At 40.5% G+C, this 19,441-nt stretch overlaps 1 protein-coding gene across 1 annotated transcript in view; it reads right to left on the reverse strand.

Moving 5' to 3' along the window:
• Positions 1-19,441, reverse strand: part of TTLL5 (tubulin tyrosine ligase like 5) — a gene marked incomplete at its 3' end in the record, with an annotated part of 258,145 nt that overhangs the window by 30,104 nt on the left and 208,600 nt on the right. Inside the window, exon 31 of the mRNA XM_082845972.1 lies at positions 14,851-15,046. Coding sequence (XP_082702098.1) covers positions 14,851-15,046 — 196 coding nt within the window. The remainder of the gene's footprint in view (positions 1-14,850; positions 15,047-19,441) is intronic.

Consider the following 19,441-nt stretch of genomic DNA (forward strand, 5'->3'; position numbering starts at 1 on the left):
AAATGCTCCCTTCCTTCCCAAACTACTGCCTTTTACTGAGGAACCAAAGGACGGGCTGATATGTAAGTCTGCTTATCTGTAATGACTTGTGAATGGTAGTTGGTTCTACGTTTTTCAACATACTTTTCTAGTCTTATAATGAGGCTCACTAGCTGCAAAAACAAACTCTTAAAGTGAAAACATATGTGTAGGTTCCCCAGATCATATTTACTCAATTCTCTTTGGCAGAAATGATCTTCCCCTCCTCTAAATGCTTATAAAAATGTATTTGTATGTGTCTTATCACATTTAGCACATTCTACCTTGTATTACAGGCACTTATATATGTACTTTTTTCTGCTTCTGGACAATTCATACTGGAAATGCCTGGATTTATATCTGATTAATTTTTGTTTCACTAACTGCCTAGTAGAATGCCTTGTGCATAAAAGGTGCTTAATAAGCATTTACAACATGAATGAAAAAAAAAAAAAACAACTCACATTATACCAACTATTGATTTTTTTTTTAAGCATCAGTTAAATTCCTATACAAGAAAATAGGCAAGTTTGTGTTTACATAGAGATGTAATCTTGTAATAGGACCATTCTCTGGAGTTTGAATAGTGCCTAGCGTGGTATGTGTTCAACTTATACTCAGCCACAAAATGTAAGTAAGCCCTTCTATAGACCCCAAACAAAAATAAATTCACCTTCCTAGATGCAAATTTTGTGGCAGGACCTTAGACACCAATGTTCCATAAGTAATAAGATCAGTCTTTATCTCAAAACACAAAATAAAATAAATCAGAAGAATTTATTGCTTAGGAGACTCACTTGCTTGGGTACTAATAATTCTTCCTTTCTTCCCAATAAAACTGCCCTGATTTTGTTTGGGTAATAATGTGTGCCCAGCTAAAAAATTACATTTCCCAATCTCTCCTGTACCTTGAGATAACCATGTGACCTAGTTCTGAGTTGTAAACAGAAGTTTCCAGGTGCGGTTCTGGGAAAGCTCTTTAAAGGGGGCAGGCTGGGGTGGTTGGTGCACAACGTTTGCCCTTTACTGCTCTTCTTCTCCCCACCCAGGACATGGATCTCTACCTAGAGGTGGACAGGCACAGGTAACTTCCACAGGGTGGAAGTTACTTGTTAACGGACCGCGGAGGAGAAAGACAGGAGGAGCACGGGTTCCTGATAGCACCACGGACTTCAGGAGCACCTAGCTCTAGATTTCTGACTATACTGGGGAAAGAAAATAAACCTCTAACTTGTTTAAGCCATGGGTGTGTGTGTGGGGGGTGCCCTATTACATGCAGGCAAGTGGAACCCTAACTGAGCTGAGATATAATTCTCAATCTACCAAAGAGTCAAGCTTGTTTCAGCCTCAATGTAACATGTGCTGCATCTCAAAAAAGCAGATACTTTTTCCAAATACAGTAAAAAGCTTCCAGGTTCTCATTTGTTGTTTGGTGATCATATGCTCATATACTGAATGGGTAATGAAATTATTACAACTCTATGCCATCCAAAACTCCCAAAAGTCAGTAATGTGGACAAGTCCCCAGGTGTTTCACCAAAGCCAAGACTAAGTGGAATGAGATTAAAGTAATCAAATCTGATTAAGAAGCAAACCAGGAAAGTACTCAGGTAATGTTAAAGGCAGACATATAAATAGATGTTTTTAGACTACTGGCAGAAATCAGCCTCCCCAGCTACACCCTGTAGCCTGTATTGGCCCTAATCCTACAACTCTACCAAGGACAGATTGTATGAACTGTTTTGTCCTGACATTCATTCAAAAATAAGCAGAAGAATTATATAAAGTTCTCTCCATATAATTTCTAAAAAATGTGAGGTTTGGATATACAGTATTAGCACTCTGCACTTGTGGGTTAACCCAGGGATGGGGGCTGCACCGTCATCAGTCAATGTCCTGGGAATGTGAGAACTGTACAAGCACCAGCTGTATAAGACCTGGTCAACAAGTACAAGCCCTTTGCTTCTTTATTGGGTGTGGGAAACAGCAATGCCTCAGCAAGGAGACTCAGAGAAAACCACAGTTTGAGCGTTGGCTTGGCCACAGACAAAAGACTGGAAAGGCCCTCCTTCTCCCACAACAGAAGGGTACTCGTGGGTGGGAAGGAGGAATTTCTGATAGACAGAACACAGACTGAAACTTGGAAGGTCACAGGGAAGCAAGATCTGAGCTCTCTTACTAGAAAGATAACACTGTTCAGAGATTAAATTCTGGGAGAGTGTGTGTGTGTGTGTGTGTGTGTGTGTGTGTGTGTGTGTGTGTGTGTGTGTGTGTGCGCTTTAATTCCTTCCAGAGAAACACCCCTTTTAGCCTTTACTCAGGCTTCTTGGTGATGGAGTAGAGCTGGATGCCCCCCTGCAGTGAAATATCAATAACTCTCTAATTCATTTTTTTGAAAATTAAGGGGGATGAAGCAGGTAAATGTTAATCTCTATTGAGCGGGCTTAATGTCTTTTTGTACCCCTTTTACTCTGATATCAGAAGAGCAAACATTTGGGGCATTATTCTCCGCATATGAGATTTTTATTGTAACTTGGATAAAGTTCCCATTACGTAGCATACAAAGCCACTTCTAGTTCTGGCAGCTCAAGTACTGGGATGGTATATCTTCCTGAGCAGGTAAGATGCTAAGCACTTATCCTACTACAACCAGGCCGAGAGCTGTTCAATGCAAAGAACACATTTCGTCTTTTCTGCAACCATATGATGCTGTGAAAAGCTCAGGGCCAGGGTGAGGGTGAGGGTAGCTGTTTCTATTTTGGCAAAAGCAAGCTTCCAAAAGGCCTTTGTCCCACCCTGCATGCAGTTCTTGGCTGTCTTCCATTCACAATGTTTGTCAGCTGGAACAAGATTGAAAGCCGAGCAAGAGAAAGAATACAACTTCCGGTACTGCAACAAGGCACTGGGCAATGCTAGGACCTCGACAGGGATGGGGCAGAAACCCTGAAGATGCTCCCGTTCATACACAGAGAGACTGATGACACAAGCACCTGAGACAGGACTTTGAGATGCCAAAGAGATTGGAAGTCCTCTGGCATTCCCTTCCACTTCTAAAACAAATGAAGAAGCTACTTCTCCTATAGCAACTAGGAAAGAAGGCTCTTACTAGTGCAAATCACCTATTCTAAAGGATGTGAATACAGGTGCTTACAAGGACAGAACAATTTAGAAGAAACTATTATTCACCAACCAACTGAAAACACTGTGCTTCAGGCAGCCCCTAAATCAACTGTACCTTCTAACATCTGAGAAACAATGCAGGCCATTAAAAACAGATACTCAAATATACTTACATGCCTCAGACTCCTGCATGTACGCAAACCAAAGATACCAGCAGTGTCTCCGAGTTGGGTTTTCAATAGCATTGAGACACTTGAACAGATCTTGGGCTAGGTGTGTGTTACAACCAAAGAAGTCCAACTATGAGGCAGCTGGCTAAGGCCAGGGCTGCAGCCCATGATCAGAAAACCCAGTGAAACTAGCCCTAAGACATCACATGGATGACATTTCCTCACTACAGGCCCACCCCCCATTCTGACAACAGAACTGACTGATAGTCATACATCAGTAGAGGCTCATAGTCTAATGGCAGATTTAGACTCCTATGACTGTAGACTCTGCTTTGCTTTCTATTTCTTTCTCCCACAATGCCCAGCAATATTTGGCAGACCAAAGGTTTTTTGTTTTTTTGAAACACGTTCATTAGAAAAAGGAAAAGTTTTAAAAGTCATTTCGGGGCTTCCCTAGTGGCGCAGTGGTTGAGAGTCCACCTGCTGATGCAGGGGACACGGGTTCGCACCCCGGTCCGGGAAGATCCCACATGCTGCGGAGCGGCTGGGCCCGTGGGCCATGGCCGCTGAGCCTGCGCGTCTGGAGCCTGTGCTCCACAATGGGAGAGGCCACAACAGTGAGGGACCCGTGTACCGCAAAAAAAAAAAAAAAAAAAAAGTCATTTCGAATTCTACTCTCAGAGATAACCTCTGGTAACATTTAGACTTTTTTCTCTGTATAGTCACTTATTTTCTTTGTATATACATGCATTTCCACGGGCTTACAAAAATGGTATATGATATCTGATGTTTTGGAGACTTTTTTTTCATTCAAATATCTATCTTGAGCATTTTTTCATATATATAAGGGTAGATCTAGATGATTGTTTTTAATGGCTGTGTATTTTCTATCATGGTTTATCATAATTTACTTAACCAATCACCAATAGTAGAATGCTATAAACTGACACAGTAGATCTATATTTGCAGTTAAGGAAATAAGTTCCTAAAACATTTTTAAGTGGGAAAAAGTAGGCCCCCTAAAATCTTATACTTCCATTGTGAAACTACACACATAGTAAGGCTGTCACCAGTTTATTTTGCTATTTAAGAATACTGTTGTGATAAACATCATGTTATTTTTTATACCTTTTGACATATACCAGATCATTTCCTTAAAGTAATTTCCTTGAAGTAGAAGGGCGAGATCAGAAGGCTGCTTCTTCTTTGTCTTTTTTATACGTATTCTCAAATTGCCCTCTGTAAAGGCTGTACCAAATACATTTCTGTCAGTATGTTTGGGAGAATAATTCCCTTACCTTTCCTTGATTATTATAAGGAAATACTACGTGTCCCATGGAAAGCTGGCTCATAATTTGATGCTAATGCTGTTTCTCTCTTTTTTTTTTTAACGTTTATAAGACATTTATGCCTTTGGACAAACATATTCTTTTAATCGTTTTACCATGGTACTATTAATCATTCTTTTTCCTCACATCTCTCTCTAGCAATTGTGAAATTAATTTGCTATAATTTTCAGCTGTCCAAACAAGTAAATATTAGTTTAAAAAGGTGTAGCTAATTAATATTTTACGAGCCTTGAACTTCTCCTAAACCACCTTCTTGAATATCATTTAAACCAATTTCTGCTTCTGGCACAGGGGGTTTAACTAAAACCCCAAATTGAAATTATAATGCAATAGCTAAGATGTGGAAGCAATCTAAATGCCCATCAACTGATGAATGGATAAAGAAAATGTATATACATGTGACAGAGCATCATTCAGCCTCAAAAAAGAAAGAAATCCTGCATAAGTTACAATGGATGAAACTTCAGGACATTATGCTAAGTGAAATAATCCAGCCACTAAAAAACAAATACAACATGATTCCACTGATACGAGGTATCTAAAGCAATCAAACTCATAGAAACACAAAGCAGAATGGTGGATGCCAGGGGCTGAGGGGAGGGGGAAACGGAGCTGTTCAATGCATACAGAGACTCAGTCATGCAAGATGTAAAAGGTTTAGTAATCTGTTGTACAACAATGTGCATATAGTTAACAATACTGTACAATTCACAAAAATTGTTAAGAGGGTAAATTTATGTTATGTGTTTTTTACCACAATGGAAAAAAAGTAATACATAATAATAAGAGAAATGAATTTTTATTGAGCTTTTATCATGGTTAGCATTGCTCTAAGTGCTTTACATGTTATAGCATGTTCCCAATCATTTGAGGTGGGTCCCATCATCACCTCCATACACAGAAGAAGCAACCAGAGCACAAAAAGGTTCCGTAATTTGTCCATGATGGCAAAGCTACCAAGTAGTAAGTGAGATCCAAGTCGTCGGAGGAGTCTGATTTCACAGCCCTACTGTACTACATCGCCTTCCTCATTTATGCTATGCTGACTCCCTTTTTAAAGCAAATCCACTGAAATCAAATCTTCCTTCCAAAGCAAATCTAAAGCAAACTTAGCAATGTGTCCAATTTTCACCAGACGCATTTAAAAGACAGAGATTTCCCTCACTTTACTCCAGGAAGAAAAGGTTGAAAAAAATTTGTGTGTAAGCAAATCTTTGTTACTTCTTTTGAAAGTTAAAATATGTAAGTGTATGCGTATGTGAGTCTGTGCGTGTATAATATATAAAGGTAACTTCAAAAGATCAGCAATGACCCCAGATTGAGAGTTCAATTGGTTAAAAAAAAAAAATAACTCATAGCCTCATTTTCAATTGTCTCTTTTATCTTTTACTTACTAGTAGTTTTAGTAAGGCCCTTGTTCTCCTAATAATGTTTGTGTCTTACCTCGTCTGATAAGTAAAATGAAATAATTAGACAAGGCAATCTCTGAGTTCTTTACAACTTTAAATTCAGAGTTTATAAACATCTAACTTGTCTTTGCTTCAAATGTTTAGTTTGTTTTATTTGGCTCAGAATATCGCATATTGACCTGTTGTTCATCTTACACAGACTTTGCTGTCATACATACCTGATAAGTTTTTTCCTGTGGCTGCATCCATTGCAGATGGGTGGGGTTCTTTACATTTAAAGATGAGGTCTTTCATCATCTCACGCAAAGTTACTGCTGTGAGTCCCTCATATGCCCACAGACAAACAGAAAAAAGCCACAGGTCACAGAGTGAGGGGAGGGAATGAAACTGGCCACCAGGCAGCTGTAGCAAAACCACATTTTAAGGATATACAACAAACAAGGTCGATCCCAAGCAGCTGGTAGGTGAAGAGCTGCCTCTTAACAAACCTACAACCAAGTGGAGTTCTGAATTTTGATTCATTGTGTTGACCTTTTCTTTTATACTTGTGTGTATGGGTGTATAGCAGCAGCAACAATAAAATTGGAATGTCTTATCTGACTGATGATAAATGTATAAAACAAGAAGAAAATGAAGAGCCACTTACTCAAGGGGGAGGGAGGTAGAGTGGAATAGGGCTTTGGAAGCCTCTGACCTGGCTTAGCTATTACAACTGCAATAAGCCAGCTGGGCAACCTTGTGTAAGTTACTTAAACTTTCTGAGCAACAGTTTCCTCATCAGTGGAATGGATATAATACTATATCTAGCATACAAGAGACACTCACTGTACACCCATTTCACTGCCTTCACCTTCCTCCCTCCAAGATTCCAGAGAGATCCTACTCTAGCAACAGCTTAGAAAACACCCTGGTGGTAACCAGGGGACTTCTATTACTAGTAGTAAGGAATCAGCATAATGAACTGATGTTTATATTGAAATAATGCATTAAGAATCAGATTTCTGGGGACTTCCCTGGTGGTCCAGTGGTTAAGAATCTGCCTTCCAATGCAGGGTTCGATCCCTGGTTGGGGAACTAAGATCCCACACGCTACGGTACAACTAGGCCCGCATACTGCAACTACTGAGACCACGTGCTCTAGGGACTGCGCACCACAACTAGAGAGAAGCCCGCACTCTGCAACTAAGACCCGATGCAGCCAAAAATAAATTAAAAAAAAAATCAGATTTCTATGGTATTGAAAAGGCAAGCATAATATTAATCATGCAAAAGTGTCAATCTGTGTTATTCACATTGGTAGACACCTAGACACCTGTTGTGTTTCCTGACAGTATTCTCAAAAATACCATCATAGAAACAAAATTAAACAGTATGACCAATGACAACAGGGTTGAAAGGATGAAGTGATTATTGAAGAGATAATTCCTATGTTATCAATAACAACCCACACACATGCCCTGAATCTCCAAACTTCTAGAACATATTTCAGAATTCTGCAAGACTCAGTGGTTCCTGACACTGCTCCTAAATAATAAAAGCACAAGGGAGCATAGAGTATGGGCATTTCTAAGAGTTTTAAGTCCTGGAAGACCTTATTAAGACATCTCTTTAAGAATTTGAGGTAACTGGGATAAAAGTTTAGTAAACCTTTTCTTTTGCAACAGTATATCTGACTAGTAGGAGACTAGTTAAGATACCTGAGATTAACTTTTCAAATACAGTTTTATAGGTGTCAATATGTACCTGTCGAACGCATGAATTGCAATTTAAAATGTATGTAGGGCTTCCCTGGTGGCGCAGTGGTTAAGAATCCGCCTGCCAATGCAGAGGACAAGGGTTCAAGCCCTGGTCCGGGAAGTTCCCACATGCTGCGGAGCAACAAAGCCCGTGCGCCACAATTACTGAGCCTGTGCTCTAGAGCCCGCAAGCCAGAGCTACTGAAGCCCGCGTGCCTAGAGCCCATGCTCCGCAACAAGAAAAGCCACCGCAATGAGAAACCTGCGAACCGCAACGAAGAGTAGCCCCCGCTCACCACAACTAGAGAAAGCACGCACGCAGCAAGGAAGACCCAATGCAGCCAAAACTAAATAAATAAAATAAATACATAAATTAAAAAAATAATAATAAATAAAAATAAAATGTATGTAACAATACATATAACTATTAGTTATTGAACGCCTGAATATTGTCAGAGAGGTAGTATAGCGCATGATAGCCAAGAGCTAGGATGCCGGAGGCTGACACCCCTGGATTCAAAAACACCAGCTCTTCCATTTATTACTTTTGTGAGCCTGGGAAAGTCACATAAGTGATGCTCTGTTTTTATATCTGGAAAATGGGGCTAATAAGAGGGCAGCTGTGAAGATTCACTGTGATAACACAAATACCACTCCAGGTTCAGTGCTTGGCACATGGTAACACCCTGAGGAATATAATCCTCATGAAAACCCACAGATATACATTATCATCACCATACTAGAGATAAAGAAACCGAGGTTCAAGGAAGTTCAGATAACCTGCCGCAGGTTATGGGCTCAGGTTTAAACAGGATTATCTGACTGCAAAGCCTGTCCACAGTGCCTATTTCTAAACAGCTGAATGTAGTTTTACATGTATTATTTCACGTATTTTCAATGTCTTTTCATTAGGTAAGAAGAAAAGAGTTTGGCTTGGCAAAATCTGCTAAATCAAATGGTTCTAAGAAAATCATAATCATAAACAAGCTATAAACTAAGTGTTATATGAATTTCTGATACAGGTCAGAAGCAAATATAAAATTGAACAAAAGACCCCAAAACCAAATGAAAACAAAGAAACAGAGCAGCAGTATGTTAGAACGTTCAAGTCAACCTGCTCCAGGAGCTACGCCTGAGGTCGTGCCCACCCCCGCCCCCACCCCCACCCCCACCCCCGCCCCCACCCCCACCCCCACCCCAGCCAACCTTCTTCCCAGGTACTCTCCTGGGAAAGACGTAAAAAGACTCCCCCTGCAGAGCCAGTCTGCTTGCCTGCTCTCCCTGTGCCGCGCTGAGGGGCTAGCGTGTTATTGCTGGCTGCCTGGAAAAGCCCGGCGCCTGCTGAATTTCTCTTTCTTTCCCCTCCCCTACAACACAAACACACAGCAGCTGAAGGCCTGGAGAAACAGTATTCACTGCTGCAGGTGGGGCAGAATTTTTCTAGACACATGCAATGAACTTTTAGGAGCAGAATAACAAGACTTGGCTGGGTTTATACGGGAATCCTTTCCACACCTGCGAGACTACGCTCACACACACACACACACACACACACACACACACACACAGAGGCCGTCAGCAAAAAGCTCATTACACTTGGCCCTCAAGATGCTGCTATTGTACGGAAAGGACCCTTCAGGCGAACACTGAGCTGCCCCCCCTGCCCTGCTTGTCTGGGGACATTAGTCTCTGTTGCCCCTCACCGAATCTGGGTTAGTCTGGTGAAATTGGCCATCTTGGGATGGGGGAAGTAAAGCACAGAGTGGAAGGATTAGAGGAGCTGAGGATGCACGGTTTTTTCCTACCTTGAGTTACCTTACGATGTTGAAAATTAAGTCTACTAAAAATTGAAGGGCTTTGGAAACCAGTGAAAAATTAAGATGTACTTAAAATCCCCTCTCTCCCCCTTTGTTGTTAAAAGAAATTTCAGCAGTTCTTCCTTGGCCATCAAAATATCCTTAATTTTTCTGCTTTTGGGGCTTTTTTCAGTCTGGAGTAGGTAGAGAAGAGAGTGGGAGGGCAGGAGATGGGGGTTGAGAGCAGAGGTTTAACAAAGGATCACTTTAACAGAAACTACTGAGTAATCGCTCTGCCCTGGGCCAAGAATAACATCAGCTCAGCGTTGGCAATTAGAATCAGGTCAGTCAGGCCTCAGAGCCGGTGTAGCCCTCCTCACAGACCCCAGCAGGGAGAGCTACTCATGCTGATGTCACCAGCAGTCACTGCTGCCCAAGAAAGTCCCCCCATTCAGCTGACAGAAAATTTTTTTATCCTTCTCCTTCAGGGGCAGGAAGCCAGTCTGAGAAGGAAGTGGGAAGCAATGAGGGAAACCGGAGAGAAGACACATTCAGATGTATCAACACACAGAGTCACTGTACCATCCCTAGAATACCAAGATCCTGCAATTTCCTCAACTATCCTGGAACTCATTTTAAATGAATTAATATATGTAAGGCACCTGGAATAGTGCTTGGACCACAGTAAGTGCTTATTAAGAGTTGGCTATTCTTACTAAAACAAAGAGGGAGGAATCTGTCCCATTACTTATCTCTCATCCATCATAAAACTTGAATCCTGGGAGCAGTGGTTGCTGAGCAGAATGTACCCTGATAAGAAGAATGAACAGGAAGTTTTCAAGTTTGGAAAATTTATTGATAAGGAAACTGTAGTAGATGAAGTGAAAAAGATGGAAACAAAGTTCCTATAAAAAAAAAAAGATTGCCTGAAATTTTATAAGGGCAACACTAAATTTTAACAAATCCAGCCTCCCTTTCAAAAGACAGAAGACAAATAAAAGGGAGACATTTCTAATCTCTTTCTCTCTAGCTTAATGGTTCTCCAAGTGTGGGCCCCAGAAGAAAAGGCTTAGCATCATCTGGGAACTTGGAAATAATTGAGGCCCATCCTAAACCTACTGAATCAGAAATGGAGTCAGGGAAGCAATCGGTGTTTTAAGAGACCCTCCAAGGGGTTCTGCTGCTCAAAGCCAAGGATCTGCAAACTATGGCTTGCAGGCCAAATCCAGCCTGCCATCTTTTTTGTAAATAAAGTTTTATTGGAAAACAGCCACACTCATTCATTTACATGTTGTCTATGGTTGTTTTCATTCTACCATGGTAAAACTGAGTAGTTACCACAGACCCTACGTACAGCCTGCAAGGCCTAAAATATTTACTATATGACCATTCACAGAAAAAGCTTGCTGACCCTTGCTCTGATTTAGAATGATTTTTTTTTTTAATTGCTAGTTTTACCCATCAGTGTGTAAAAGCTCATAGTTTCAATTTTGTCTTATTTTGTTCATCATGCTCTCTATCAAACGGACTGGATCACACCTATTTCCTTGCACCTCTGGCCCTGGAAGCCTCCGCCAATGGCTCCAGGTGACTTTCCTCTCCCAGGTCCATGCTACAGGACCAGTCTTTTGTAGGGGTGATTCGGTACATGAAAATTCCTAGATTTATGAGTGAAATGCTAGACAGAAATGAGGCTCAAAGCTTACACTGCATGAATGGTTAGAGATGCCCATTTCAAAACTCATATCCTGAATCAGAGTTTTCCTCCTTGAAATTAATACCTACAAAAAGCTATCTAAAAAATAAATAAATTAATTAATTAAAAAAAAAAGCTGGCTAAGTGCAGAAAGGATGGAGAACTTCCTCTGCATGTAATGCAAGAAAGGCTGCATGATTATTTTTCCAACAATATTTTTAGGAGATCACTATGAAAGGCACTGTCTGTCCATGTATGATATGATATGATATGATATGATATAATATAATATAATACAATACAATACAATACAAGGCCCCTTTTAATGTCCTGGTCCATAAACACATCTCTCTTGTGAATGGATACTAGGTAAATCAGATTTCAATTCTACTCACTGCTCTCAAACAGGCAATTAACCAAATTGTTAGTTATATCAATGGCTACCTACACTTTAGAAAATTGAATCCAAAGCATAAGAGGTTCGTCAGAGAAACCACCTCTATCTAAAGGGGTTAACCCAAGGACAGACATATAGGACATCCTGAGAAGGCAAACCATGTTTCAAGCGATCATTTGGTTGTAATTATAAGGGTCAGGTCTAGCAGAGTCACAAGGTGAGCTAAAAACACAGGCTTAAAAATCTAATTAGGGCTTTGCTCCTTCTGTGGAGTGTTTCTTAATGTCCTCTGAAATAAAGCGCTCTAAGGTACTATTCTTCATGTTAGAACACTTACTATCTTATTTGCTATTTTATTAGTTATAAACTCTTCAAGCTAATAGAATTTAGTTTCCTTCTCTCTCCCCCACAGTCCCAAACTTCACGCTTACTCATTTTGACCTAAGTCAACTGTGGATTAGAAGAATGGGGGAAAAAATAAAATGATGTTATAAACATATATAAAATTATGATAAAAGATTTTCTGTTCCCTCTCCAGAAGACACGAGATAACTCCCTTCTTGGGAGTGCTGACTCCTCCCTAAAACAGGCATTCTGACAGATTCTAAAAAACATATTTTCCATATACTTCATAGTTCAGTGAAACTCAATCAGTATAATCCTCAGTAAAAAAAAAAAAAATCCACACAAGAATATCAGTACTCTGAATTTTCAAAGGAATGTGACTTGCTGGAAGCTAATCAAAAGAATGAGAAGGACTTATAAATGAAGCAGTTTCTAAAAGTGAAAATCAGCAAAACTGTCTCTCTTTCCTCAAAACCTCAGTGCTCTGCAAATCACCTCCTTTTTTTTCTTTAATCATCCACCATTTCAAGGTATGGAAGCATTAAAAGGGACCAACTGTCTAGATGCATTAGAGCCCCAGATTATACTCAAACAAGGGGAATAAGGCTATATATATTTCCACTATCCAGCGTCTGATTAAGTTGGCATTCTTAAGTAATCTGAATGGCAGGGGGTTCAGAAGTTTAAAAAGTTTTAAGAAATTTACACAGATTGAAAAAAAACTAAGATATACTGCGGAAGAAAAATTTAAATGGCGTTGTTATTGCTAAGAGGGCTCTCTAAAATGGAGCCAGGAGGCCACTGAGGAAGTGTGACTTTTGCACATCTCAGCAGGGATGGAATTTGAACTTCGACCACTTCTTGTCTTAACATGGGAATCCAGAACATCTGCCCAATGTTCCAGAAACTCAAGATACTTAGTGGACCCTTACACTCTAAACCAACTTGTGATAGCCTATTTATTTATTGGACCCTTACCCTAAAATAACTCATAACTGCCTATCCTTTAAGGATAAATATTTCCTTTCGTGCATCAGGATCAATCATAATGCTTGAACAACCTTGTGGCTTTTGCCTTTGTAAGCCCCTGACTTTTTTCTCTTCCTTGGAATAATCTTTTGGTATTACCCAAATCTGTCTCCTGAATTGGAATCCTTAAGACCCCAAATAAAGCTCTTGGGAATTCCCTGGCGGTCCAGTGGTTGAGAGTCCATGCTTTCACTGCCGATCCCTGGTCAGGGAACTAAGATCCCCACAAGCCGTGCAGCACGGCCAAAAAAAAAAAAATTTTTTTTTTTTTTGTTTGCAAACTGGCCTAAATGCCTCCGCTATCCCAAAGACTATTTAAATAAGGAAATTTCTACATGGCAGAGGGCAGTGTGATGATGCTATATTCCATGCTTTACAGATAGGAAGTCTGGATTCTTCTCCAGTAAAAATGACCTAAAAATCTACTTCACAAATGCCTGGGGGCTTCTCTGGTGGTGCAGTGATTAAGACTCCGCGCTCCCAATACAGGTGGCCAGGGTTCAGTCCCTGGAACAAGATCCCACATGCTGCAACGAAGATCCAGCATGCCACAACTAAGACCTGGCGCAGCCAAATAAATAAATATTTAAAAAAAACAAACAAACCCTTAAACAAATGCCTGCACTTAACGATTTCTCAATTCCAATGAATTAATATAATATACAGATTATACTATCACAGATAAGATGATCAAGTGGTGAATGACACTGAAAAAAATAAAAATTTCTCTGGACCTGGACGGCATTTGAAAAAACAAAGAGAGAGAGCATAATGATAACTGTTTTATATAGAAGAAAAAAAAAACTTGGGAACATTACCTTAGCCTTTGAGTGAATATTAATTTTGCACACACTAATGCACACTACATTTTTATAAGAGCAAATGACAAGAGATCAAGCTGATATGAGCTATTTCTTCACACAACCAAATATCAGGGAAGCTCACAGAATCAGTACGGATTCAGCCCAGCAGAACATGTAGAACATGGTAACTGATTCTAATGATAATCCTGAGTTATCAGGAAAAAGTTAAGTCTTCACGGCCTGACTTTTTTGTGAAGCCGTCCTTTCTCTGTAATTGGGGCCATATTGATTCGCTAGTGCAATATACTTATATAATTCCCTTACACATATACTCAGGAGTTTGTCATTTTATAGACAGTGAGTAGGGAATTAATATTTCAGTAGAGTGTAAGTTCCACTACAACAAGAATTTTTGTGTCTATTGTTACATTTTTGTATACGTTGTTCTACGTACAAACTGTTAAACCAGAAGACCAACGACCTAGATTAAGACCATTTCCTATAAGAACCTGAAAGTTATTTATTCCTTGAAAATCTTGATAGGCCATAAAGGATTAATGTGTGCTTAAATAGACCAAGTCAATGAAGGCAAGGAAGTAGTACATTTAGAAAAAAATCTTTAAAATGCTAGCTTTAAGGTATCTGGGAATTAGACCCTTTGGGAAATTACTGAACTAAGATCAGGCAACAGAAAGGGTAAATACTACAAAAGAGATTTTTGTGGAGGAACATTCATTCAAATGAAAGAAAGAATGTCAAAATTGGTTCGAGATCACTTCCCCACAAAGCCAATGCAGATTCAGAACATTTCTTCCCCGTGGGTAGATTCCCCATGAACCATTCAAGCCATGGTGGCATTGGTAAACTTTTGAGAAACTATCCCCACGTTTCTCATGAAAAAAAAAAAAAAGATTTTTTTTTTTTTTTTTTAAATCAACAGAAGGAAGATATTAGCACATGGAAAAGCCTTATCTTGAATTACCTGGTGCCGGGCTCGACTCTGGTCCAGAAGCTGCCGGGACTGAAGTTTTTGCTGTTCAAGTTGTTGCAGGGCAAAATGGAGTTGGTAGCTGCCTACTGTGGAGTGGCACCTGTGCTGCGGGACCACCCCTGCAGCCTTGCTGTACGCGTTGTTCTTTACCTCTCCCTCCCAGGCAAAGCCACCTGTTTGGAGGCTCCTGAAGAGAAAAGAAAGCAGATTTCTTAGAATGGTTGTGTGAACAATGAAGGTAAGGAGAGAAATATTTCAGTTATTTTTCCTTTATAGAACTGAAAGCAGTTTGGAGTTACAAATCTGTTTGTGGGGTAAATTATCTGACCTGCCTATGAAATCGCAGCTCCATGAAGACAAAGGCGGGCTGCTCTGCTCTCCATTCTATTCCTAGCGCTTTGCCATAAGGCTTGGCACGTGCTCAGCACACAAAAATATCTGTTGAATGTTAAATAATTAAAATAGCAATTTCACTCCCCTGTGATTGTCAAAAGGACCTCGAAGAGGAGCCCAGAGAGCTTCAAATGAAGGATGGTAGGTTATTTCAAGGTAAGAACAGAGGAACAATCATCTTATCTAAACATCAACTTCAAAATTATAGGGGTGAATTGTGCAAGAGTCTTGGTTTTTCTTAGCCACCCATTAGTGAAGTACCTAAATTTTTAAAATAAGTGTTTGTATTTGAGCTTATGTCCCCATATCATGGGATAACATAACTGGTGTGAGAAGATACATTTTTCCTTATTCTGAATTCATCTCATCAGCGTCCCCAGCCAGGTTGACATTTAGCCTACACACATTGAAGACATTATGCTAAGTGAAATAAGTCAGCCAGACAAGGGCAAATATTGTATGATTTGTCCTAGAATAGTCAAATTCATGGAGACAGAAAGTAGAATGGTGGTTGTCCGGCGCTGGGGAGACAGGGGAATGGGGAGTTATTGTTTAATGGGTGTTGAGTTTGACCTTGGGATGATGACAGAAGTTTTGGAGACGGATGGCGGTGACAGTTGCACAACACTGTAAACGTATGAAATGCCACTGAATTGTACACTTAAAAATGGTAAATTTTATATTATGTATTATTTAACCACAGTTTTTTTGAAAAGGTCCCCATTTATTTTTAGAACAGTCTTATTTGGAAATCCTTCCATCTCCTTAACATTTTGGCTATTCATCTCTGAACCTTCTTTAACTACCTAGTATTTTTGGTTTTTTTCCTTTTAGAGTTACAGTGACCAGAAAATTGTACACAGAAGAAACACAAAGAGTGTCATAGTGAACAACCTTATCCCAAAACCTTGGTGAATGGTGCTTAGAGAAATAAAACAGTGCCTAATTCAAGAGACATATTCATAGTGATTTAAATCATCGTGTTATTCTTCCCTTTGTAAATATCCTTTGGTGTTAATGGTCATTTCAGTGGCAGAGATGCAACAACACATGGGGTGAGTTTACACAGAACCTTCCTGAGTCCTGACCTACGGCTGCCTGGTTATTAACAGCCTGGGTCCTTGTGACCTCAACAGAGCCCTGTGGGAGGGAGCAAAGTGGGATGTCTTCTGAGGCCAGAAGCCCACGCTCCTCTCTTGCCTGGGGGGACCTCTCTCTCATAGCTTGGTCATTTTGGGTCTCTGCTTTGGTTTCTCTACCTCTCTCAAAGAGATTTCCAGACACAGAGTTAAGGGAAAGTCTGTGTAATATATTCTGAAGTCCACGGATGAAAGGTTTTCTACTCACATAATCTCACCTCTGATATGTCACATCCCTTGCTCACCTCCTCCCACAGTTTGGCTCCCACAGTTCAGTTGCACAATTACACACATTCAGCTAATCTTCCTGGAGGACAGTACCAAAAAGCTCAGAGCTTGCTTATTAACTTTTTTTTAGTATGACATTTGATCTTCCGTGATCCCTCTTGAATCGTCTCAGTGTGCGTGTTATTAGACATGATTTTTCCCAAGGGGCTTCTAGAGATGTGAGGAAATGTGGAGACCAAGGATCACATGTAAATAAATACCCGACTATGTGAATAAAATGTTAATATTATTCACAAAGTGAAGTGCTGAGTGGGAGTCAAATAGGACTTCTGGGGTTAAGAAGGGAGGGGCCAGAGGAAACCATGATCTCTGTTCTCATTAGTGAGGGAAGAGAAAAGCTTACTGAAGATACAGCAAATAGCAAAGGGAACCAAGTGAGCTCTGAGTGGAAGGCGAGGCAATGGAGCAAGGTATTCAGGTGTAAATGAAAAGCAGGCTCAAGGCAGGAGTGAGCTGATCCAATGAACACATGAACACACGGAAGAGACAGATAATACAGCAGGAACTGCCTGGATGCATAACCCTGAGACTTCCATACCAATTAAGGCAGGAATTTGAATCTAGAATGAAACTATTATTTATGATAACCGGGCCCAAGGTTAGAAAATTCATCAATTGTGATTCTGCTTCCATTCCTGGCTCGCTGGTTACGGAAGTTTGTAGCCACAAGAGGCAATCCAGACTTAGGGATTCGATATTTAAGGATTTATATAACTATGTAGCTTATATCAGAATTCACCTCACGGGCTAGCTAGGTTGGTTTTACTTTCTAAAAACTGCTTTCATAACCAATATTCCTAGCAGGCATTTACTTTAATGCCTTCTTGCTGTAATCAGAAATCAGAGTCTGTAACTAGGCCCCCTTGTTTGGAGGTGACTAGGGACAGAGTCTCAGCAGGGGTCTGTGGATGTGTAAGGGGCAGGACAGTGGGCAAGAGAAGATCAAACGAGGGACTCTGGATAGAGGAGGTTTATTCGTCCAACTGCACACACACTGAACAGACTGCAACAACATAAGCTTTTGTATGAAAGCTGTTTTTAATCTCATCAGTAACATAAGTGCAGTCTCCAAGTCACAGAAAGAAGTTGCTTAAGCAAGTGGAGGCTATTAGCAAAGAGGAAGGAATTTTTACAGTGCAATACTGGATGGGTGCAGGAGTGCTCAGCTGTCTAAGGCAGTGTGGTCAGTGCCATGAGAAACCTGCTTGCTTTGAATTCCAGTGGGTGTTACTCAGGCCACGGTATCTCACAGTTAAAGCACAGGCTTTGGGGGTTTACAATATGCAAGTGTTGTAATGACTGACACGGAGGACACCAGGTGCACTGTTACTTGGGTTTTGCCTGAGATTACATATTGACATAGTCCTTTCTATGGCAGCTATGAGTTTCCATTTCCATCCAAAATTCCGTTCCATTTTCTTGAACCTCAGTTCATTCTAGTTTACTAGTAATACATTTTCTACTCCCACCAAACTTCTGAGATTCAAGTATTCTCTATAAAATTTAGTTGTTATGTTATTCTTTGCTCAACACTAACATATAATATTGTATACGTTCCCTATAAATAACTTCTTACACTTCTTTATTATTTCTAGAGTAGGACAGACAGACTCAAAAGAGTTAGCTGTGGGAATGCCCTGGATGTTTAACAACTGATTCAAATTCAAAGATTCAAAGTGAACTATGCTGTGTCTTGTCCTGACTACATATGCAGCTAATTGCCAACAATACGGCAAATTTTTCTAAACCACGCATCCTCTTATTAGAACGTTGTCTTACTTTCTGTATTACACCGTGGCACTGCAGGGCTAAATGTTTCTCACCATCACTGCCCTTCCTGCAGCATGCCCTACCCCCTCCAACTTCTAGCCAAAACACACTAAAGGGCTGTGTCTTTCTCTCTGGTTTAATATCTGTTCCATCAAATGGATGTTGGTTGTAAGGAACTCGAAGGAAATTTGTAAAATGCGTGGGTCTTTAGCAAAGCAAAAACTCCTGAGCAGGCTGTTGCCCTCTTCATAAAGATATGCTTTCAGTGTCAAGATGTCCCGAGAATGGGGAATTCCCTGGTGGTCCAGTGGTTAGGACTCCGTGCTTCCACTGCAGGGGGCACGGGTTTGATTCCTGGTGGGGGAACTAAGATCCTGCAAGCTGCGCGGCACAGCCAAAAAAAAAAAAAAAAAAAAGATTTCCCAAGAATGATGTGATGTCTCAAGATGGTACGGTAGGGATGAGATGGAGGAATGTGACAGCTGTACAAAGAGTATGATTCCGCGTCCATTTCCCCAGCTTCCTCCACCCAGTCTGAGCAAAACCTGAGCGACCACGTACGAGGACGTCCTTGCCCTCTTCAGGGTGTTGGCAAGTGTGTGGGTGTGCTTTCAATTGTCCTAATAATGGGGGTGGGGGATTACTTACATTTAATAGGTAGAGGTCAAGTGTGCCAAATGTCAAAAAATATAAGGAAAAGCCAGCCCTGTGCTAGGAAAATATGTGCTTCTCAAAATGCCAGTGGTGCTTCTAATGAGAAACACTGTAAGGCCATGAAGGAGGTGCTTTCTGGGGACAATCTTACTATTTCTTGGTAAGAAAGAATATCTACCCACCTCCATGGCACTTATTCCACCACACATTATGGAATGTATAGATATTCAAGGATGGCAGAGGCTACATTTTCTTTGCCTATAAATTTTCAATCTCAAACAAAGTAGTTGGGACACACAGTAAGTGCTGGAAAGGTGCTGTAAATGCCCAAAATCCTA

Source organism: Leucopleurus acutus, assembly GCF_964270905.1.
Source record: "Leucopleurus acutus genome assembly, chromosome: 1".
NCBI lineage: Eukaryota > Metazoa > Chordata > Mammalia > Artiodactyla > Delphinidae > Leucopleurus > Leucopleurus acutus.